General features: G+C 58.8%; 2 protein-coding genes across 5 annotated transcripts; both read right to left on the bottom strand.

Moving 5' to 3' along the window:
- Positions 1-117: 117 nt before the first annotated feature.
- Positions 118-12251, bottom strand: LOC115614531 (solute carrier family 12 member 6-like). 4 transcript variants are annotated; one of them, XM_030501526.1, is made up of 25 exons: positions 12088-12251; positions 10045-10292; positions 9864-9950; positions 9619-9774; positions 9187-9241; positions 8954-9084; positions 8273-8511; positions 8055-8188; positions 7835-7960; positions 7240-7338; positions 7043-7100; positions 6572-6746; positions 6393-6496; positions 6205-6303; positions 6000-6119; positions 5821-5925; positions 4059-4227; positions 3384-3579; positions 3142-3296; positions 2637-2768; positions 2385-2474; positions 2216-2286; positions 1835-1965; positions 723-1508; positions 118-386 (listed from the first exon to the last, which is right to left on the bottom strand). In XM_030501526.1, the coding sequence occupies exons 2-24, from the start codon at positions 10285-10287 to the stop codon at positions 1423-1425; spliced, it is 2961 nt and encodes a 986-aa protein (XP_030357386.1). In that variant the 5' UTR covers positions 10288-10292; positions 12088-12251; the 3' UTR covers positions 118-386; positions 723-1422. The 4 variants fall into 4 exon arrangements, with proteins under 4 accessions (XP_030357386.1, XP_030357391.1, XP_030357396.1 ...); XM_030501531.1 differs by having other exon boundaries at positions 9628-9774; XM_030501536.1 differs by lacking the exon at positions 9619-9774.
- Positions 12252-12352: 101 nt separating this feature from the next.
- Positions 12353-12722, bottom strand: NOP10 (NOP10 ribonucleoprotein). The gene is made up of 2 exons (XM_030501826.1): positions 12621-12722; positions 12353-12540 (listed from the first exon to the last, which is right to left on the bottom strand). The coding sequence occupies exons 1-2, from the start codon at positions 12672-12674 to the stop codon at positions 12400-12402; spliced, it is 195 nt and encodes a 64-aa protein (XP_030357686.1). The 5' UTR covers positions 12675-12722; the 3' UTR covers positions 12353-12399.
- Positions 12723-21781: the final 9059 nt, after the last annotated feature.

Below are 21781 nucleotides of genomic sequence, written 5' to 3'. Positions count from 1 at the left end.
CTATTGGCTGAGACGCCGCCTCATTTGCATAAGTCCCGGCAACCCTCTCGCGCGCCCCCGTTCTCACCCCCGCGCCGGGGTGGCCCGAGGCTCATTAAAGCGCTCATTAAGCGGCACAAGCGATAATTAGCGCGGCCTTTATTGCGTGTGTGGAGCAGTGGATGCGGGGAGCGCAGCCCTTCGAAGGGTCCAGCTTGGAGCGGCGGGGGGGGGGGTTGCCTCAGTCGTCCCACTCGTTGTGCTCGCCTACAGAACGGGGCGGTGGTTGCGCGACGGCCATGGGGCGCCCCCCGCCTTGGGGCACTCGCCTGAGCAGTCGATGGCTCTGACGTGAGGGTCCCCCCTGCGCCGGGGCCGCCGCTGTCACCCTCGGGGCGCTTGGGGGCCTGGAGGAGGGGTGAGGGGGAGGGTCAGGGCCCCAGCGGCTCATGGGACACCCCCTTCCCCCCCATCTCCCGCGTGCCTCCGGAGGGCGTGGCGCCCCCTGGCGGCGGGGGTGGGAGCAGAGGCCCCACGCGGCTGCAGGGAATGGGGGGGTGCAGGAACAGAGACGTTAATTAACGCGTTAATGAGCAGGTGGGTGCTGGGTGGGGGCAGCAGTGCCTTTGTCAATGCATCACCTCGAGATACAGCGCTGACGTTAAACCGCAGCCCTGTTTGAACGCTGGGATGGGCCATGTGGGATGATGGGGAATGCTGGGAGCAGGACCAGGAGCACTCACCGGTGCCGGTGCTGGATGTGTCTGGTCCCTTCCCAATGGGAGCGATGTCCCGGTGAGGCTGTGGGACAGGAGTGAACTGGGACCAGTGGCTGATTGATAGAACTGGGAATGGAGCGTCCAATGTCAAATCATCAAATAGCATCAACGGGGCTGGCAATGGCCTGGATCTGGACTGGGAGCAGTGGTGCTCAACTGGGAGCCTTGGGGTCCATACCAGGTTCCAACTTTAACTGCACCTCAAGCTGGCATCATATTGGGAGTGCTGTGGTCCATATTGGGAGCACTGGTGCTTGACTGGAGCAATGGGATCCATACTGGGATCTGACTTGGAGATCAGCAGTTCAGGCAGGCATTCTACTGGGAGCACTATGGACCATACTGGGATCCCACTTCAATTATAGCTGAGGCTGGCATTGTACTGGGAGCTCTGGTGCTCTACTGGGACCACTGGGGTCCATACTGGGATCCTACTTTAGCTCAGGCTGTCATTTTACTGGGAGCCTTAGAGTCCATACTGGGAGCACTGGTGTCCATACTGGAGTACTGGTCTATAATGAGATCTGACTTGGCTGGCTGCTGGGTCCATACCGGGAAGTGCAGGGACCATACTGGGATCATGCTTGAAGAACTGTGGCTCAGGCTGGAATCATACTGGGAGCGCTGGGGTGCGTACTGGGAGCACTGGTCTGTACTGGCGTGCTCAGGGCCCAGGGCTTTCGCTGTCTCCCCCCCGCACCAGCAGCACTGGCCCCAGCCCCTCTGTCAGCACCTCCAGGAACTCTAGGTCTGCCCCATGTCAAGGACCTGCCCCAGAGCTCCATGGCTGCCCCATGGCTGCCTCACTGACCCCTCTGCCCCATGGCTGCCCCACTGACCCCTCTGCCCCATGGCTGCCGCACTGACCCTTCTGCCCCATGGCTGCCCCACAGCTGCCCCACTGACCCCTCTGTCCCAGGGCTGCCCCACTCACTGCTTCTTCCCCACATTCCTCATCTTCCCCATTTCTCCTATTTTCCTATCCTCCCCCCCCCCCGTTTTCCCCACTGCCCCCCCGTTTCTGTCCCATTCTCCCTATTTCCCCCCCACTTCCCCCCTCCCTTCCTCCAGGATACAGTTGTCGAGGGGCCGGGGCCCGCGGGGGGGTGGGGGGGGCAGGTCCAGCAGCACCAGACGGGCCCCCCCCGAGTGCTGCCCCAGCACCTCGTTCAGCCGCTCGGCCGCATGCATGCGCCGCACGTTCCCCCTGACCAGCATGAACCAGTACAACCAGTTAGCACCAGGAACCCACCCACCTCCCAGCACAGCCCCCAGCCCCTCATCCCTGCCCCCCTCCAGCGCCTCCTGTTAGGGCCCAGACACTCCCTGTGACTCTCAGAGTGCCCTGTGGCCTCAAACCAGTATGGACTGATGCTGTCCCAGTATGGCCCACAACCCCACCAACTGCAACCCAGTATGGCCCTGAGCACCCTCCCAGTCCCCCCAGTGCCACTCACGGGCTGGGTCCTCGCCGGGGCAGTCCTCCTTCTTCCTCCTCCTCCTCTTCCTCCCCGGCTGTGCTGGGGGCCTGCGATGGGGTGGGGTGTCCCTTTGACATCACGGACACCACCACTCGCATGGTCGTGCGATGGGTGTGACATCATGTGACATCACGGATGAGGTCACCTGTGCCTGCCGCATCTGGCGCAGCATCTGCGAGCGCTGCTCCATCATCAGTGTCCGCTCATATGTGTAGGCAGAGACGTCGCTGTCATGCTGCCGCAGAGAGGAGCAGTGGTTGGAGGGTGAGACCATCACATGGGGGTGACACCGTGGTGTTGGGGTGACACTAAGGTGGCACTGGGATGAAACCGAGGTGGTTTTGGGGTGACACCACAGTGTTGATGAGGTGACACTGTGGCACTGTCAGGCTCTCACCAGCTCCACAACGTGGGTCTGTGCGGGCAGCCCCCGGCGCCGGGCCACGGCCTCCAGCAGCCGCCGCAGCCGCACACTGTTGTCCTCCAGCAGCGCCACCGTGAACAGCCGCACGCAGCACCCGCGCCAGGCCTGTGCACTCCCAACCCTCAGTGGGGTGAAGCACAGTGACTGGCCCACAGCACCCACTGCACCCGCCCCACAGCGCCCCATAGAACCTGCCCTACAGTACTCATTGCTCCCAGGAACATCTACCTGACCCTCAGCACCCCCAGCACCCCATAGCCCTCCCCAGCACCCACTCCATAGTTCTCCCCAGTACCAACCCCACAGACCCGCCCCCAGTACCCCATAAGCCCCCTGTTAAGCACCACAGCACCCCATAGGCCCCCCCCAGCCCCCCATACCGGGTGCTGCCGCAGCAGGAGGGAGAGGAGGGTGAGCAGCCCCCACAGTGCCCCATAAACCCCTGAGCACACCATATCCCCCTCCCAGCCCCACATACCGGGTGCTGCCGCAGCAGGAGGGGCAGGAGGGTGAGCAGACGCCCATCGCCCACCACCCACCAGATGTCCAAGGTGCCCCCTGGTGCCCCGGTCCCCAGTGGCCCCTTGGCCACCAGCAGCGCCCGGGCCCCGGCCCCTGCCACCCGCAGCAGCTCTGGAGATGGGGGGGAAAGATCAAAGTGGGAAGCTGGGGGGCACAGACCCCTCCGTCCCCCACGTCACCCTTCATCCCCCTCCTTACCGACGAATCTCCGTGCGGCAGCAGGGTCGTGGCGCCGGCGCCAGCCGTGGGGCCAACCCATGAGCACTGCGTTGGGGCGCAATGCCCCCAGGCCGCAGCCCTGCACCAGCGCTGCCAGCCCTGGCCCCCGCCCCGGTGACACCAGCACCTGCACAAAGCCGCGGGCCCCGGCCCCTGCCAGCCCCTCCCGCAGCGCCTGCCATGGCGGGAGAAGGGGTCAGCGGGGGGGGTACCCATAGCAAGCCAGAACTATAGGGACCCAACCCCAGAGGGACCCATCCCCATAGGGAACCAGATCTATAGGGACCCAACCCCATAGGGACCCAGCTCTATAGGGACCCAACCCTGTAGGGACCCAACCCTAGAGGGCCCCAGATCTATACAGACCCAAATCTATAGGGACTCAACCCTATAGGGATCCACAGGGACTCAGATCTATAGGACAAGCCCAAAAGGGCCGCCAAGCCACCACCAGAGGGACCCATATCTATAGGGCTCCACTCCCATAGGGATACACCCACCTTATTATGGACCCAGATCTAGAGGGACCCACCCCCATAGGGACTCACTCCCATATGGTTCCAACCTGTAGAGACCCACGCCCATAGGGACCCAACCCACAGGGACCCACCCCTATAGGGTCCCCCCTAGCCCCACAACCAGCGTGGTCCCCACCTGCTCAGCAGCACGGGCACGGGGCTGATCACAAGGCAGCTCCCCGGGGATGACGGTGCCGACAACTGTGAGCCCCTTCCCGGCCTGGAGCTGCGCCGCCAGTGCCAGCACCTGCGGCTGCGTCGCCCGCAGCTCCTCATCCAACTTCAGCAGCACCAGCAGCTGTGGCCTGCGGGCACACGGGCAGACAGATGGATGAGCAGCACCCATCCGTCCCAGTCCCCATTACTAGTGCTGTCCCTCAGGGCTCGGTGTTAAGGCCAGCGTTAATAACTTCATTGATGATCTAGATGAGGGGACATGGAGCTGTTGGAGCAAGTCCAGAGGAGGCCACGAGGATGGTCAGGGGCTGGAGCAGCTCCTATATGGAGACAGGCTGAGAACATTGGGGCTGTTCAGCCTGGAGAAGCTGCGTGGAGATCTCAGAGCAGCTTCCTGTGTCTGAAGGGGGCTACAAGGATGCTGGAGAGGGACCTTTATCAAGGACTGTAGCGACAGAACAAGGGATGATGGGTTCAAACTGAAACAGGGGAAGTTCAGGTTGGAGATGAGGCAGAAGTTCTTCCCTGTGAGGGCGCTGAGGCGCTGGCACAGGGTGCCCAGAGAAGCTGTGGCTGCCCCATCCCTGGCAGTGTTCAAGGCCAGGTTGGACACAGGGGCTTGGAGCAACCTGCTCTAGTGGAAGGTGTCCCTGCATGTGGCAGGGGGTTGGAACTGGATGATCTTAAGGTCCCTTCAACCCAAACCATTCCATGATCATGATTCTATGATTGAGGGCACCCCCAGTAAGTTTGCAGATGACACCAAGTCGGGTGGGAGTGTTGATCTGCTGGAGGGTGGGAAGCTCTGCAGAGGGATCTGGACAGGCTGGATCCATGGGCTGTGGCCAATGGGATGAGGTTCAACAAGGTAAAGTGCTGGGTCCTGCACTTGGGCCACAACCACCCCATGCAATGCTCCAGGATTGGGGCAGAGTGGCTGTAAAGCTGCTCATGGAAAAGGACCTGGTGGTGATGATTGACGGAGCTGAACATGAGCAGCTTGTGCCCAGGCAGCCAAGAAGGCCAAGGGCATCCTGGCCAGTATCAGCACCAGTGCCCCAGCAGGGCCCGGGCAGTGATTGTCCCCCTATGGTGGGCACTGGTGAGGCTGCACCTTGAATCCTGTGTCAGTTCTGGGCCTCTCACTGCAAGAGAGACATTGAGGTGCTGGAGCAGGACCAGAAAAGGGCAACAGAGCTGGTGCAGGGCCTGGAGCACAAGCGTGATGAGGAACGGCTGAGGGACCTGGGGGGGGTTTAGTCTGGAGAAGAGAAGGCTCAGGGGGGACCTTCTCGCTCTCTGCAACTGCCTGACAGGAGGATGGAGCCAGGAGGGGCCTGGTCTCTGCTCCCAAGGAACAAGGGATGGGACAAGAGGAAATGGCCTCAAAGCTGCACCAGGGGAGGTTTAGATGGAGATGAGGAACAATTCCTTCCCAAAAGGGTGCTCAGGCACTGGAACAGGCTGCCCAGGGCAGTGCTGGAGTCACTGTCCCTGAAGTGTTCACACACCGTGTAGATGAGGCCTCTAGATGAGTAGATGGGTTAGTAGTAGAGTAGATGAGTGACATGGGTTAGTGGTGGCCTTGGCAGTGCTGGGGAATGGTTGGACTTGATGATCTTAAAGGTCTTTTCCAACCTGGTTGATTCTCTGATTCCATTCTATGATTCTATGGCCCACAGGACCCACAACTGCCCCACACATCACCCCACAGTGCTCACCTCCAGCTTGCGGCAGGTGGCCGCCCATCCTCCAAGCGCAGGAGGGCAAATCGTGCGGCGCTGAGTGACAGACCCCGCAGCCCCTCGCCCCACTCGCTCTGTGCCCTGTCAGAGGGTGATAGAGAGGAGATGGGTGACCCCACAACCCACATGGGACCCCCCACAGGTACCCCACTTACCCCCGGTACTCCAGGTACTTGTAGGCAGTGGCACCGATGCCGAGGGCGAGCAGCCCACAGTACCAGCAGGCAACAAGCATCAGTGCAAGGCACAGCCCCGCGCCTGCCATCGACGCTGCCCTGTGGGGTGACCATCTCCGTGGCGTTGGGGCTGCCCCACGAGTGGCTGTGGGGTGCAAGAGGGGGATTGGTGGGGGGGGCTCACCAGTGGTAGAGGCGACAGCGGGGGCTCCATCCTGGGGTGGGCAACAACCCTTGAAGGGCACAGGCCAGGTTCAACCCCAGGTAGGACGTGAGCCAGAAGCTGTTAATGAATGAGAAGAGGGTGATGGTGACGCCGTGTGATGTCATCATGATGTCATGGGGTAGTGATGGGGAGGTCTATCAACACACACGGAGAGGACGGGTGACAAGAGGTCGAGGGAACCCAAGAGGACACCGAGTTCAGCCACGGTCACTGTTGCTGCCAGTGGCCAGAGCCATCCACGACCCAGCGCCTGTGGGGACAGAGCCGTGGCAGTGAGACAGTGACAACACGGTGACATGGTGACACGGTGACACAGCGTACTCACATGTGGCAGTGGGAGGGCGCGGGTACGGGCCAGGCCCCGCAGCAACCGGCTGCCCCCCAGCAGCGCCTGCAGCCCGGCCCCCACCGCCGACAGCAAGGCCCCAGTCAGTGGCACCCACGGTGATGGCCACGAGGCCACCCCAGCCACTGGTGTCCCCCGCAGCGATGCGCCAAACCTGGGCAACAATAGTGGGACATTATGGATAACACCCAGGGACACCACTTGGACATTGTGGGCACCCTGGGAACACTGGGAACTCCTTCAAGGACCCCGTCCCAGACACCACTGGAGCACCAGAGACATCCCCAGGGACCCCACTGGGATGTTGGAGACCACAGGAACCCCCCAGGGGACATCACTAGGGACAGTGGGGACCCTTTGGGGACACTGGAGATCCCCCCAGGGACAACAGGGATCCCCCAACGACACCATCAGGGACCCTCCCAGGGACATTGGCTTCCCCCCACTCACTTGTCCCGCAGCAGCTGCCCCTCGACGGAGGCCCCCAGCAGCAGCGCCGCGCTCAGGTCTGGGCTGTCAAGGAAATGGCCCCCCAAAAACCAGCCCCCCCCCCCCAACCCCATCCCCGGGGCACCCCACCATCACCCCACTCTCCCCAGGTGTCCCCCCCTCCAGATGTTGGGGTCCCTCCCAAATGGGGCGGATGCAGCCCAAGGTGGTGGCCAGGGCAGCCCCCAGGCTCCCAGCTGGGATGGAGCCGGCGATGTCACGCAGCTCCCCACAGCGGCTGCAGCCCCACAGCACTCCTGCAACCCAAACACCGCTGTGACCCTCCCCTTTATTCCATGGGGTGTCCCCCACAGGCCCCCCTGGGAACCTGGAGGCCTGGAACCCCCCCTACAATACCTGTGTCCCCCCAGAAAACAAGGTCCCACCCGGAATTCTGGACTCTGCCCCAAATACCAGGGTCCCCCCAAGACCTAGGTCCCCCCCAGATATGTGGGTCACCCTCCAGACACCAAGGTCCCCCTCAAATAACCGTGCCCCCCCAAACCCCTGGGTCCCCCTCCCTGGTTCCCACAGAACACCAGGGTGCACCCCAAATAACTCTGTCCCTTCCAAACCTCTAGGTCCCTCCTGGAATTCTATCTCCCCCTTATCACTCCCAACACCAGAGTCCCCCCCAAATAACTGTGTCCCTCCAAAACTCCTGGGTCCTCCCTGGAGTCTTGAGTCCCTCCCAAAACCCTTGTTCTGCCACAATGCTGTGCTCCCCCCAGTGACCGGGGTCCCCACACTCACCCGAGGTGATGGGCAGGCTGAGCCCCAGCAGCACCCCAAACGAGGAGTCATCATCATCCCCCTCCTCCTCCTCCTCCCCCTCTGCTGCTCTCCCCCGCACCTCGGGGGGATGGGGCCACAGGTTCTCTGTGGAACGGGACATGCCTGGGTCCCTCCCACCCCCATCCCCATTCATCCTTGGGGTGTCCCCACACCCCACATCTGCCCCATATGGACTCACGTGCCAGCAGATGGGTGCTGGGCCCCGGGAATGCCACCCGTGTGGCTCCTTGGGTACCATTGTTGCCCATGCTGTGGGGCAGAGCTGTGGGGCAGGGCTGGAGGCAGCCACCAGGCTGGGCAGGCAAGCAGAGCCTTAGGTGGGGCGCAAGATTCCGGTTAGTGGGGTGCAGCACGGTGTTTGGGGGATAAAAAGGGGCTTTTGGGGGGAAGACTCACGGGTGCAGGGGGCCCCCCATGATGGCAGCGCGCAGGGCCCCTGCCTGCAGCCCCAGCAGCACCAGCACCAGCCCGGCAGGACCCAGCGTGGCAGCAGCGGTGGTGGCGGTGGTGGCCGGGCCGGCAGCAGCCCCCAGCCCCAGCAGTGCCAGCAGCACCGCCCCGTATCCACGCCCATTGTTCAAGCGCCGACTGCGGCCGCGGCCCGGTAGGACGGCGGCCCCCGGCACCACGTACGCCTGTGGGGAGGAAAAGGACAAGCCCACCGGGCACACCGACCAACTGAGGCCGCGCCCACATGGGGAATCCCCGCCCCCTTTTAATAAGCCCCCACCCCCTTCAAAATGGCCACACGCCAATAACCGGATTGGTGAAGCCCCGGCCCCTTTAATCGTGTGTCCCCGCCCCGTTACAGGCCACGCCCCCAAGCCCCTCCCGTTAACTGGGATGCGGAAGCCCCGCCCCTTTCCCCAGGCTCCACCTCCTTAAGGATGGCCCCGGCCCACCAGACCACGCCCTTTCAATGCGGCCACGCCCACACACCAATGCCGTTGCCCTGCCCGAGGAAGCTCCGCCCCCTCGCGTCAGGCCCCGCCCCCATCAGGCCCTCCCCAAACCTCCGCGGCTGAGGGCCCCGCCCCCTCCCCGGTTCCTCCCCCTTAAAGGGGCCGTGCCACGCACCAGCAGGATCTCGGCGGTGCCCAGGGCGGCGGCGGCAGCGGTGAAGGCGGCGCTGAGGAAGGCACAGAGCCCCACGGCCCCTCCCGCCTCGGGGCCCAGCGCCCCCGACAGCAGCCCCAGGGAACAGCCCCCTGCCACGCCCACCCCTGATGTCAGGGGGGGCGGGGCTGGGAGGGGTGTCTCCCCTCCCATACTTCACACCCTCACTTGTGTTCCCCCCCCTCCACACTCACCGGGGTCAAGGCCGTTGGTGGCGATGGCGCTCAACGACACGGCGGTCAGCACAGCCTGGGGAGGGTGGGTTGTGACCTCTGACCCCCCATTACCTATGACCTTTGACCCCCGCCCCATGGGTGAGTCTGGGACATCCCCCATCACTCCAGGACATGACCCCTGACCCCACTTGCAGCCCCAGACATGACCCCCAAGCCACACATACCCCAGGACATGTTCCCTGACCCCACACACAGCCCCAGGCATGACCCCTGACCCCACATGCAGCCCCAGACGTGACCCTTGACCCCACATGCAAACTGACATGACCCCCAAACTGGCCATGACCCAGCTGTAACCCTGCTCCAGGACCCCTGACCCCAGCCAGGACCCCATGTATGACCTTCTGACCCCAAACATGTCCCCTGACCCCCTCCCTGTGACTCCCTCACCCCACTCACGCAGGTACTGAGGAGGAGGCCGATGGAGCAGGCCTGCAGCACCCCTCCAGTGCCGACCACCCAGGGCAGCCGCAGCACCAGCACCAGCCCCAGCAGCGTCTGCAGCGCCGGCACCGCCACCCCCAACAGTGTCCCCAGCACCCGCCGCTGCACGAGGAGGGGACATACACACACGGTCACTGTGGGATGCACAGGGGTGCACCCTGACACCCCATCATCACCCCACGGTGCCTCACCGGCGTGTCACTGTCCGGGCTGAGGGCGCTGTATTGGGCGATGCGGCGCAGCATGGCAGGGACACGGGGGCGGGTGGCCAGCTCCTCCTGTGGGGAGGGGGGAAACACGGGTGTTCATGAGGAGACCCTTGTTAACACACCCCCCCCCCCCAACTAAGAAACAGGCAGCGGCCTCCCTCACCTCGAAGAGCGCAAGGTGCCTGTCACATGGGAGCCCCGCCTCCGAGGGGGCGTGGCGGGAGGAAGCCCCACCCCGCTGGCGGGAGGGGGCGTGTCCCGCGGGAGGGGGCGTGGTCGGCTCGCTGGGGCTGGGGCTGGGGCTGGAGTCGGAGCGGGGCGGGCGGGAGCTGGACGGGGAGGGCGGCTCCGGGCTGCTCTCCGACGGCTCGGCCCCGGCCCCTCGGCGAGGCCCCGCCCCCGACATGGCTGCTGCGGGGGGGTAGAGTGGGGATGGGGGGGAGTGGGAGAAACAAGGGCCTTAACTGCAATAAACCGGCACTTTTAGAGGAAAATAGTCCCTATTTTGGCAAAATAAAGCTATTTCTGAGGGGAAACGTCCAATTTGGGGACGAATAGGGACATTTTCACCTCAAAAATCTGAATTTTTACAGAAAAAAATGACAGTATCTGAAGAGAAAACAGCAATTTCGGGGGGGGGGGGACCGCCTGCTTTAGTCCTCTTTTAATAAGAACGGCCGTCTTTTGGCAAAATAGAGCTACTTCTGAGCAAAAGCAGCCAGTTTAGGGAGAAAGGTGGCCTTTGTTGCACCAAAAAAAGGGTATTTTTTAGGGAAAACCAGCTATTTGGGGAAAAAATAGCTATTTCTGAGGGAAAACAGCCACTTTAAGGGGAAACATAGATTTCTCCCCTCCCTTAAACGGAAATTTTAGGGGAACAGATGTTTCTGAGGGGAAACATGGATTTCCCACCCCCCCGAAAACCAGAATTTTTTAGGGGAAAATTGTAATATTGGGAAAAAAAATAGCTGTTCCTGATAGAAAAACAACCGTTTTAAAGGTAAACATGGATATTTTTCTACAAAAAAGGGCATTTTAGAGGTAAAGAAGCTGTATTTGAGGATTGAACAGCTATTTCTGAGGCAAAATGGTCAGTTTGGGGACAAACATGGACTTGTTTTCCAGCAAAAAGGGCATTTTGGTGGGAAAATAGCCATTCTGGGGAGAAAACAGCTATTCTGGCATTTTGGGGGATAAAATAAATGTTGTGGGGAAAAAACCAAACCAAAGGCCCTACTCAAAAAAAAGCTGCCAAAACCACATCTTAGGAGAAAACTTGGTGGGGAGAGAACAGTTATGGTAAAACAGAAGTTATTTTGAGGGGAAAAAAAAAGCAAGGAGCAGTCTGTCACTATGAGGGGAAAAGTGGAATTTTTGAGGGGAAAAGAGACGTTTTGGGGCAGGACCCACCAGTCAGGGGGGAGAGGGGGGAGGGAATCACATTCCAGGGAACACACTCCCCTTGCTGTGCAAAAAGGCAATCCTGAAGAAAAAAAGGTCGTTTTGGGAGAAAAACAGGCACTTTGAGGCAGAAACTGCAGCTCTGGTGCGGAATGGGACACTCTGGGGGGAAAAACTGGCATTGAGGGAAAAACTGACACTGAGGGGAAAAAGTGATGCCTTGAGAGAAAACCTGCTGCTTTGGGGGGAAAAATTACACTTCTAAGGGAAAAAATTCTGCTTTGAGGGGAAAACCCTCATGGTTTGTGGGGAAAACCGATGATCTGAGAGGAAATATTGATGGATTTTGGGGGAAAATGATGCTGTAAGGGGAAAAATGTACTGGGGGGGGAAACTGCCACCTGGAGGGGAGAAAGTGATGCCTTGAGGGAAAAACTGCTGCTCTGGGGAAAAATCAGTGCCTCCAGCCGCTGTTTTGGGCTGAAATGGGGACAGTTGGGGAAAAACTGCAATCCCGCCCCCCCCCCCCCCCGAGGAAACCACCTGCCTCAGTGTGTGTGTGTGTAATCCACGATCCTGGGGCAAACCCCCCCGGTTTTCGAGCTCCCCACCCCGCTCCCCTCTTACACCGCCCGCTTTTGGGGACAAACCGCCCCTTTTCGGGGCACATCCCCGCCCCCCCCGCCTTTTGGGACCGATACCACCCATTTCTCCCCCCCCCGCCCCCCCTTGGGTCCAAAACCCCCCGGTTTGGGTCCATCCTCCCGCCCCTTCCCCGACGTTTGAAGGCGGGAACGATCGTTACCTGACGGGTGAAGGGGGGGGGGAAATGGAGGGGGGGGGGGCGCGCGCCCACCGCCACCGCCGCGTGACGTGCCGACGCCACGCCCCCCTCGCTGCCGCAGGGGCGCCGCCGCAGGGGCGTGGCCAAGTGGGGTGGGCGGGGGGCGTGACCAATGAGAGGCGGTGCCGGGGTTGGGTCTGAGCGCTGACGGAGGGGTAGGGTGCTGGGGGCGTGTCCTATGGGCACCCCCCCCTCCCGTTCCTCCCGCTGAAGACGCGGAGCCGAATGTGTCTCATGGGGTTTATTCTGCGATCGCCGGGGCCGGCCCTTCCGCTAAAGGAGCGGCCGCGCCCGCTGGGTGGGCAGCACTCCGAACCGCCGCTTCAACGCCAGGCGGTGCCGGGAGAACTTGTCGTCGGGGGAGAACCGAGCTGGGTGGGCCGAGCGGGTAGGCTGCCCTGCCGGGGACACCTTCTGCGGGAGGGAAGGGAAAGGGTGAGGCCGAGCCATGCCCGGACACCCAGAGCCTCCCCGGTCTCCCCTCCCTCCGGTACCTTCAGTGTGTAAACGCGCTCCCCGCGCTCATCGCTGTAGCACTGCAGGAACATGGCTCCGCTACCGCCGCCGCGCAGAGCACGATGGGAAAAGGGGGGGCGCTCCCGGGGCGCCACGGGAAGGGAAGCGCGGGGGGTGATGGGAAGTGTAGTCCGGGAAGGGACAGAATGCGGAAGTGGCCGCAGTGATAACGTCATCAACCCCTATACCTTTAGGACTCAAGAATTCACATACCACACCACACCCGCCCGTCCCGGGGTCCTCAGAGGACAACGATCCCCTCTACTTTGTATCCTGGAGCAATCCTTCCTAACATATACCCACCTCAGGGCGAGCACTTTTGGGTTTCTCTTCAATAATGTGTGTGTGTGTGACCCCAGAAACACTCAAGAGGGGCTCATTTCTGAGCACGAAGGTGCAGGACTCGGGCTCTGGCAGAAAGGCCCAGCAGTGCCAGTTTCAAAACAGTTTCCACCAGGACTGCTCCTCTCTGCCCATTTAACCCCAGCTGTGGCTCTCAGGAGCAGCTTTTCCCTGCGCTGCATTGCCCTGGGACCTTCCACCAGGACCCATCAGTGCCCCTCATGTCAGCAGGAGCCCCATGGGGCTGGTTCTAAAACAACATCTGCATACTGCCCCTCCACAGACCGAATTCAAGTGTCATAGAGCAGAGCTTGCAGAGTGCAAATGCCCTGCACCTGCTCCTAGGCCAGAGGACCAAGGGCAGAAAGCTGGAGCTGGGCATCAACTACACCGTGACCTCTGCAACGGTGCAGATGGTGAGCTCCGCGACAGTGCCACTGGCACTGCTCTCGCTCCTCGCTTTCCCACGTAAAAGTCCAATTGTGTGCAACCTGTACAATGAGGCTTCAAGCTGTACCGAGCCCGTCGCATTGAGCATGAACGTCCGGGCCCTGCTCCTACAGCTGAAGAGCTAGGACCAAAAATTAGTGCTGGGCCTCTTCTGCACACAGTGAGCTCCTCAACAGTGCCACCGGCACTGCTCTCGCTCCTCGCTTCCCACCTAAAAGTCCAATTGAATGCAACATCTACGGTGCCCACTCGAGGCTGTGCCGAGGCCGTCGCATTGAGCACGAACGTCCGGGCCCTGCTCCCACACCCGAAGAGCCAGGACTGAAAGCTGGTGCTGGGCCTCTTCTGCACATGGTGAGCTACAAAATGGTGCCACTGGCATTGCTCTCGCTCCTCGCTTTCCCACCTAAAAGTCCAATTGAATGCAAGATCTATGGTGCCCACTCGAGGTTGTGTCTTGCCTGTCGCATTGAGCACGAACGTCCGGGCCCTGCTCCCACAGCCGAAGAGCCAGGACGGAAAGCTGGTGCTGGGCCTCTTCTGCACATGGTGAGCTCCGCAACGGTGCCACCGGCACGGCACCCGGTCCTCGCTTTCCCACCTAAAAGTCCAATTGAATGCAACACCTACAGTGCCCACTCGAGGCTGTGCCGAGTCCGTAGCATTGAGCACGAACGTCAGGGCCTTGCTCCCACAGCCGAAGAGCCAGGACTGAAAGCTGGTGCTAGGCCTCTTCTGCACATGGTGAGCTCCGCAACGGTGCCACCGGCATTGATCTCACTCCTCGTAATCCCACCTAAAAGTCCAACTGAATGCAACATCTACGATGCAGGCTGGAGGCTGTGCCGAGTCCGTCACATTGAGCACAAACGTCCGGGCCCTGCTCCCACAGCCGAAGAGCCAGGATAAAAAGCTGGTGCTGGGCCTCTTCTGCACATGGTGAGCTCCGCAACGGTGCCACCAACATTGCTCTCACTGCTCACTTTCCCACCTAAAAGTCCAATTGAATGCAGCACCTACAGTGCCCACTCGAGGCTGTGCCGAGCCCATCGCATTCAGCATGAACGTCCGGGCCCTACTCCCACAGCCGAAGATCCAGGATAAAAAGCTGGTGCTGGGCCTCTTCTGCACTTGGTGAGTTCCGCAACGGTGCCACCGGCATTGATCTCACTCCTCACTTTACCACCTAAAAGTCCAACTGAATGCAACATCTACGGTGCCCACTCGAGGCTGTGCCGAGCCCGTCGCATTGAGCACTAACGTCCGGGCCCTGCTCCCACAGCCAAAGAGCCAGGACTGAAAGCTGGTGCTGGGCCTCTTCTGCACATGGTGAGCTCCGCAACGGTGCCACCGACATTGATCTCACTCCTCGTAATCCCACCTAAAAGTCCAACTGAATGCAACATCTACGATGCAGGCTGGAGGCTGTGCCGAGCCCGTTGCATTGAGCACGAACGTCAGGGCCTTGCTTCCACAGCCGAAGAGCCAGGATAAAAAGATGGTGCTCGGCCTCCTCTGCACAGAGTGAGCTCCACAACGGTGCCACCGGCATTGCTCTCGCTCCTTGCTTTTCCACCTAAAAGTCCAATTGAATGCAACATCTACGGTGCCCACTCGAGGCTGTGCCGAACCCGTCGCATTGAGCACGAACCCTAACCCTCACCCTAATCTAACCGTAACCCTAACTTAACCCAACCCTAACCCCTAACCCTAGACCCTAACTCTCACTAACCCTTACCCCTAACCCTAACCCCTAACCCTAACCCCTAACCCTTAATCCTAATCCCTTACCCTTAACCCTAACCCCTAAGCCTAACCATTAACGCTAACCCCTAACCCTAACCTAACCCGAACCCTAAACCAACCTTAACCCCAACATAACCTTAACCCCTAACCCTAACGTCGAATCCTAACCCTAACCTTAATGCCGCAACCCTAATCCTAAACCCAATGCCAAACCCAAACCCAACCCCTAAGCCTAAACTGAACCCTTAACCCTAACCTAACCTTAACCCTAAGCCCTAACCCTACCCCTATCCTAACCCTAACAGTAACTCTATACCCTAACCCTAACCCCTAACCTTAACCCCCAACCTTAACCCCTAACTCTAAACCCTAACCGTCACCCTAACCTAACCCTAACCCGAACACCTAACCCCAACCCCTAACCCTAAATCCTAAACCTAACCATACCCTAACCCTAACCTCTAACCCTAACCCCTAACCCTAAACCCTAACACCTAACCCTAACCCTCTGTAACTCTAACGCTAACCCTAACCCTTAACCCTAACACCTAACCCTAAAATCTCACCCTAATCCTAAACTCACTAACACTAACCCTAAACCCTGAACCTAACTCTAACCGTATCCTAACCCTTACCCTACCCGTAACCCTATCCCTTCCCCTAATTTTAACCTAACCCTAACCTTAACCCTAGCCTGTTATGTCTGGCTGCCACATCTGGCCCTCTACATCACCTGGATAACACAAACAAGGTTCGACGTGCTTCTCACTGCTCTCCTTGCCTGAGCCACTGCTGTTTTTTTATAAGATGATACTTGTCTTCCGCACAGCCCTGCAGGTTAAGAGGCACACAATGTTGCATCTCTTGTGACTTTGCCGTACCTGTCATGAGCTGTAGGGAGACTAAAATGAAAGAGACATCACCGACACCAAAATCTGACTGCAAAAGGCTGATGAACCCTCTGCTCTTTGGTAACCACCCTCAGTCTAAAGCTTTTTAAACCCTTTCTTGGGTCCTGAACCCCAAAAGAACCCCTGCTCCTTCCTGACAGCTCTCCCTCCCCTGTACTTGCACTCCTGAACCCCCTGCACCAGCTCTTCCTCAAGAGCTGTTCTTCTAACCCTCCCCCTGCATTTTGCAGTACCTCTTATCTCCTATCTTGCCTGAGATGCTGGGCCTTGCTACGAACCTACAGCATACACGAAGTTGTGAGACTGATAATTTACTAGCAGCCTACAACAAGATGCACAGGTTCTAGGGACAGCAAGGTACTCTGCAAATAATTGCGAAAAGCAATAACCCATCCCTTGCTGGGAAAGACACAATCCCTTTTCTCCATAGAACTTCCTTGACACACCCTGAAACTCCAAGTAGAAATCCACACGTAACCTTGTGTCTACTGGATAACGTCTCCTTAAGTCCTACAAGCAACAAATATTTCAGCTACTAATCCAATACGGAATAAAAGCAGCAGGAAAAAACCTCAAAACTCTACCTTCAGTAAAAAACCCCACACAAAACACAGTACTAGAAAAAAACCCCAAACCCCCCAAAAAATAGAGCATACCATTAAACTGCCTTACTAAACCTCAACACATCCTACAAATACACTACCCTGAAAAAAAACCCCACCCCATACAAAGATACTTACTAATACATACACTGGTAAAAGCTGACATGTCCTGAAAATCTCCTCTATCTCAATAAGCCTCAAAAACTAACCGCACAAAAAAAGAAGAAAAAGAAAATCCCAAATCTTAGAAGCTATGAAAGACTGAATGAACTGCAGAGAAGTAACCCTAGTGAAGCCTAAGAACTGAATGAGCTCCCTAATGAAAGGCTGTGCCTCATATACCCCAGGCCCCACCCACAACCCCTCTCTCAATGCCCTAGGGCAGGGGTGGGGCAAACCACCAGCTGGGATATAAGTAGCCTGATGAGCCACAGTCTGTTTTCTTTTCTAGCTGATGTCTGTAACAAACAAAGGGCCAAATAGAGAAAAGGATTCTCCACTAAAGCTAAAACACCGGCACTTTCACCAGGATTACATTTTGTGCTTCAGAACATGGCTATGAAGGTAATTTAAAAAATCAAAAAATTAAAAAAAATCTTCTCCATTTTGCTTTGACAAAGATATAAGAACATAAGACTGTTTCTAGCCCATGTAGAAGTCCAGCACCAGCATTCTGTCCTTGGTAGCTCTGGTGCTGTTTCCAGTGGCAAAGTGAGAGGGGACTGCCATGTTGATGGCACCGATCCTCAGCTCAACAGAGGTAGGTGATGCCTAGCACCAGCCTTCCATCCTGGCACACAAGGTGTGGGAGCAGACACTGCATGATTTGCCTTCTATGAGCTGTGCTACTTAATGACTGAGAGCACTCAGTAGAGAGGCAGAAAGAAAATGTAGTTTTCGGTGGCAAACTGAGGGGAAACTGCCACGATAAGAGCACGGTTCCAGACCTCGGCAAGCATAGGTGATAAACAGCAAGAGCTTTCTGTCCTGGCTCTTTGGCTGTGGGAGCAGGGCCCGGATGTTTGTGCTATACGTGCCGGGCTCCGGCACAGCTTCGAGTGCTTGCTGTAGAGGTTGCACACAATTGGACTTAAAGGTCGAAAGCAAGAAGCGAGAGCAATGCCGGTGGCACCGTTGCGAAGCTCATCATGTGCAGAAGAGGCTCAGCACCAGCTTTTTATTCTGGCTCTTCGGCTGTGGGAGCAGGTCCCAAATGTTTGTGGTCAATGCGACGGGCTCGGCAGAGCCTCGAGTGGACACTGTAGATGTTGCATTCAATTGGTCTTTTAGGTGGGAAAGCGAGGAGCGAGAGCAATGCCGGTGGCACCGTTGCGGAGCTCACCATGTGCAGAAGAGGCCCAGCACCAGCTTTTTATCCTGGCTCTTCGGCTGTGGGAGCAGAGACCATATGTTCGTGCTCAATGCGACGAGCTCAGCAGAGCCTCAAGTGGGTACCGTAGATGTTACATTAAATTGGACCCTTAGGTGGGAAACCGAGGAGCGAGAGCCATGCCAGTGGCACCATTGCGGAGCTCACCATGTGCAGAAGAGGCCCAGCACCAGCTTTCAGTCCTGGCTCTTTGGCTGTGGGAGCAGGGCCCTGACGTTCGTGCTCAATGCGACGGGCTCGGCACAGCCTCCAGCCTGCATCGTAGATGTTGCATTCAATTGGACTTTTAGGTGGGAAAGCGAGGAGCGAGAGCCATGCCGGTGGCACCGTTGCGAAGCTCATCATGTGCAGAAGAGGCTCAGCACCAGCTTTTTATTCTGGCTCTTTGGCTGTGGGAGCAGGGCTCTGACGTTCGTGCTCAATGCGACGGGCTCGGCACAGCCTCGAGTGGGCACCGTAGGTGTTGCATTCAGTTGGACTTTTAGGTGGGAAAGCGAGGAGCGAGATCAATGCCGGTGGCACCGTTGCGGAGCTCACCATGTGCAGAAGAGGCCCAGCACCAGCTTTCAGTCCTGGCTCTTCGGCTGTGGGAGCAGGGCCCGGACGTTCGTGCTCAATGCGATGGGCTCGGCACAGCCTCGAGTGGGCACCGTAGATGTTGCATTCAATTGGACTTTTAGGTGGTATTACGAGGAGTGAGATCAATGCCGGTGGCACCGTTGCGGAGCTCACCATGTGCAGAAGAGGCCCAGCACCAGCTTTTTATCCTGGCTCTTCGGCTGTGGGAGCAAGGCCCTGACGTTCGTGCTCAATGCGACGGGCTCGGCACAGCCTCGAGTGGGCACCGTAGGTGTTGCATTCAATTGGACTTTTATGTGGGAAAGCGAGGAGCGAGATCAATGCCGGTGGCACCGTTGCGGAGCTCACCATGTGCAGAAGAGGCCCAGCACCAGCTTTTTATCCTGGCTCTTCGGCTGTGGGAGCAGGGCCCTGACGTTCGTGCTCAATGCGACGGGCTCGGCACAGCCTCCAGTGGGCACCGTAGATGTTGCATTCAATTGGACTTTTAGGTGGTATTACGAGGAGTGAGATCAATGCCGGTGGCACCGTTGCGGAGCTCACCATGTGCAGAAGAGGCCCAGCACCAGCTTTCAGTCCTGGCTCTTCGGCTGTGGGAGCAAGGCCCTGACGTTCGTGCTCAATGCGACAAGCTCGGCACAGCCTCGAGTGGGCACCGTAGAGGTTGCATTCAATTGGACTTTTAGGTGGGAAGCGAGGAGCGAGATCAATGCCGGTGCACCGTTGCGGAGCTCACCATGTGCAGAAGAGGCCCAGCACCAGCTTTCAGTCCTGGCTCTTCGGCTGTGGGAGCAGGGCCCTGACGTTCGTGCTCAATGCGATGGGCTCGGCACAGCCTTGACTGGGCACCGTAGATGTTGCATTCAATTGGACTTTTAGGTGGGAAAGCGAGGAGCGAGAGCAATGCCGGTGGCACCGTTGCGGAGCTCACCATGTGCAGAAGAGGCCCAGCACCAGCTTTCAGTCCTGGCTCTTTGGCTGTGGGAGCAGGGCCCTGACGTTCGTGCTCAATGCGACGGGCTCGGCACAGCCTCGAGTGGGCACCGTAGGTGTTGCATTCAATTGGACTTTTAGGTGGGAAAGCGAGGAGCGAGAGCCATGCCGGTGGCACCGTTGCGGAGCTCACCATGTGCAGAAGAGGCCCAGCACCAGCTTTTTATCCTGGCTCTTCGGCTGTGGGAGCAGGGCCCGGACGTTCGTGCTCAATGCGACGGGCTCGGCACAGCCTCGAGTGGGCACCGTAGGTGTTGCATTCAATTGGACATTTAGGTGGGAAAGCGAGGAGCGATTGCCATGCCGGTGGCACTGTTGTGGAGCTCACCATGTGCAGAAGAGGCCCAGCACCAGCTTTTTATCCTGGCTTTTCATCTGTGGGAGCAGGGCCCTGACGTTCGTGCTCAATGCGACGGGCTCGGCACAGCCTCCAGCCTGCATCGTAGATGTTGCATTCAGTTGGACTTTTAGGTGGGATTACGAGGAGTGAGATCAATGCCGGTGGCACCGTTGCGGAGCTCACCATGTGCAGAAGAGGCCCAGCACCAGCTTTCAGTCCTGGCTCTTTGGATGTGGGAGCAGGGCCTGGACGTTCGTGCTCAATGCGATGGGCTCGGCACAGCCTCCAGACTGCATCGTAGATGTTGCATTCTGTTGGACTTTTAGGTGGGATTACGAGGAGTGAGATCAATGCCTGTGGCACCGTTGCGGAGCTCACCATGTGCAGAAGAGGCCCAGCACCAGCTTTCAGTCCTGGCTCTTCGGCTGTGGGAGCAGGGCCCGGACGTTCGTGCTCAATGCGACGGGCTCGGCACAGCCTCGAGTGGGCACTGTAGATGTTGCATTCAATTGGACTTTTAGGTGGGAAAGCGAGGAGCGAGAGCAATGTCGGTGGCACCGTTGCGGAGCTCACCATGTGCAGAAGAGGCCCAGCACCAGCTTTTTATCCTGGCTCTTCGGCTGTGGGAGCAGGGCCCGGACGTTCGTGCTCAATGCGACGGGCTCGGCACAGCCTCGAGTGGGCACCGTAGATGTTGCATTCAATTGGACTTTTAGGTGGGAAAGCGAGGAGCGAGAGCAATGCCTGTGGCACCGTTGCGGAGCTCACCATGTGCAGAAGAGGCCCAGCACCAGCTTTTTATCCTGGCTCTTCGGCTGTGGGAGCAGGGCCCTGACGTTCGTGCTCAATGCGATGGGCTCGGCACAGCCTCGAGTGGGCACTGAAGAGGTTGCATTCAATTGGACTTTTAGGTGGGAAAGCGAGGAGCGAGATCAATGTTGGTGGCACCGTTGCGGAGCTCACCATGTGCAGAAGAGGCCCAGCACCAGCTTTCAGTCGTGGCTCTATGGCTGTGGGAGCAGGGCCCGGACGTTCGTGCTCAATGCGATTGGCTCGGAACAGCCTCGAGTGGGCACTGTAGGTGTTGCATTCAATTGGACTTTTAGGTGGGAAAGCGAGGAGCGAGAGCCATGCCGGTGGCACCGTTGCGGAGCTCACCATGTGCAGAAGAGGCCCAGCAACAGCTTTTTATCCTGGCTCTTCGCCTGTGGGAGCAGGGCCCGGACGTTCGTGCTCAATGCGATGGGCTCGGCACAGCCTCGAGTGGGCACCGTAGGTGTTGCATTCAATTGGACTTTTAAGGTGGGATTAAGAGGAGCTAGAGCCATGCGGGTGGCACCGTTGCGAATCTCATCAAGTGCAGAAGAGGCTCAGCACCAGCTTTCAGTCCTGGCTCTTCGGCTGTGGGAGCAAGGCCCGGACGTTCGTGCTCAATGTGACGGGCTCAGCACAGCCTCGAGTGGGCACCGTAGGTGTTGCATTCAATTGGACTTTTAGGTGGGAAAGTGAGGAGCGAGAGCCATGCCGGTGGCACCGTTGCGGAGCTCACCATGTGCAGAAGAGGCCCAGCACCATCTTTCAGTACTTGATCTTCAGCTGTGGGAGCAAGGCCCTGACGTTCGTGCTCAATGCGACGGGCTCGGCACAGCCTCGAGTGGGCACCGTAGATGTTGCATTCAATTGTACTTTTAGGTGGGAAAGCAAGGAGCGAGATCAATGCCGGTGGCACCGTTGCAAATCTCATCAAGTGCAGAAGAGGCTCAGCACCAGCTTTTATCGTGGCTCT

The sequence above is a fragment of the Strigops habroptila genome, chromosome 1 (genome assembly GCF_004027225.2).
Source record: "Strigops habroptila isolate Jane chromosome 1, bStrHab1.2.pri, whole genome shotgun sequence".
Lineage (NCBI taxonomy): Eukaryota > Metazoa > Chordata > Aves > Psittaciformes > Psittacidae > Strigops > Strigops habroptila.
Note: the sequence above shows the minus strand (reverse complement) of the source record. Positions and strands in the feature narration are given on the sequence as shown.

Bases quoted from the DNA above. Each gene is read 5' to 3' on its own strand.
- LOC115614531 (XM_030501526.1), bottom strand. From the start codon at position 10,287: ATGTCGGGGGCGGGGCCTCGCCGAGGGGCCGGGGCCGAGCCGTCGGAG. The intron at 9,951-10,044 runs GTGAGGGAGGCC...CCCTCCCCACAG, and splicing joins GGCACCTTGCGCTCTTCGAG to GAGGAGCTGGCCACCCGCCC. The intron at 2,475-2,636 runs GTGAGAGCCTGA...TCTCTGCGGCAG, and splicing joins AGACCCACGTTGTGGAGCTG to CATGACAGCGACGTCTCTGC.
- NOP10 (XM_030501826.1), bottom strand. From the start codon at position 12,674: ATGTTCCTGCAGTGCTACAGCGATGAGCGCGGGGAGCGCGTTTACACA. The intron at 12,541-12,620 runs GTACCGGAGGGA...TCCCTCCCGCAG, and splicing joins AGCGCGTTTACACACTGAAG to AAGGTGTCCCCGGCAGGGCA.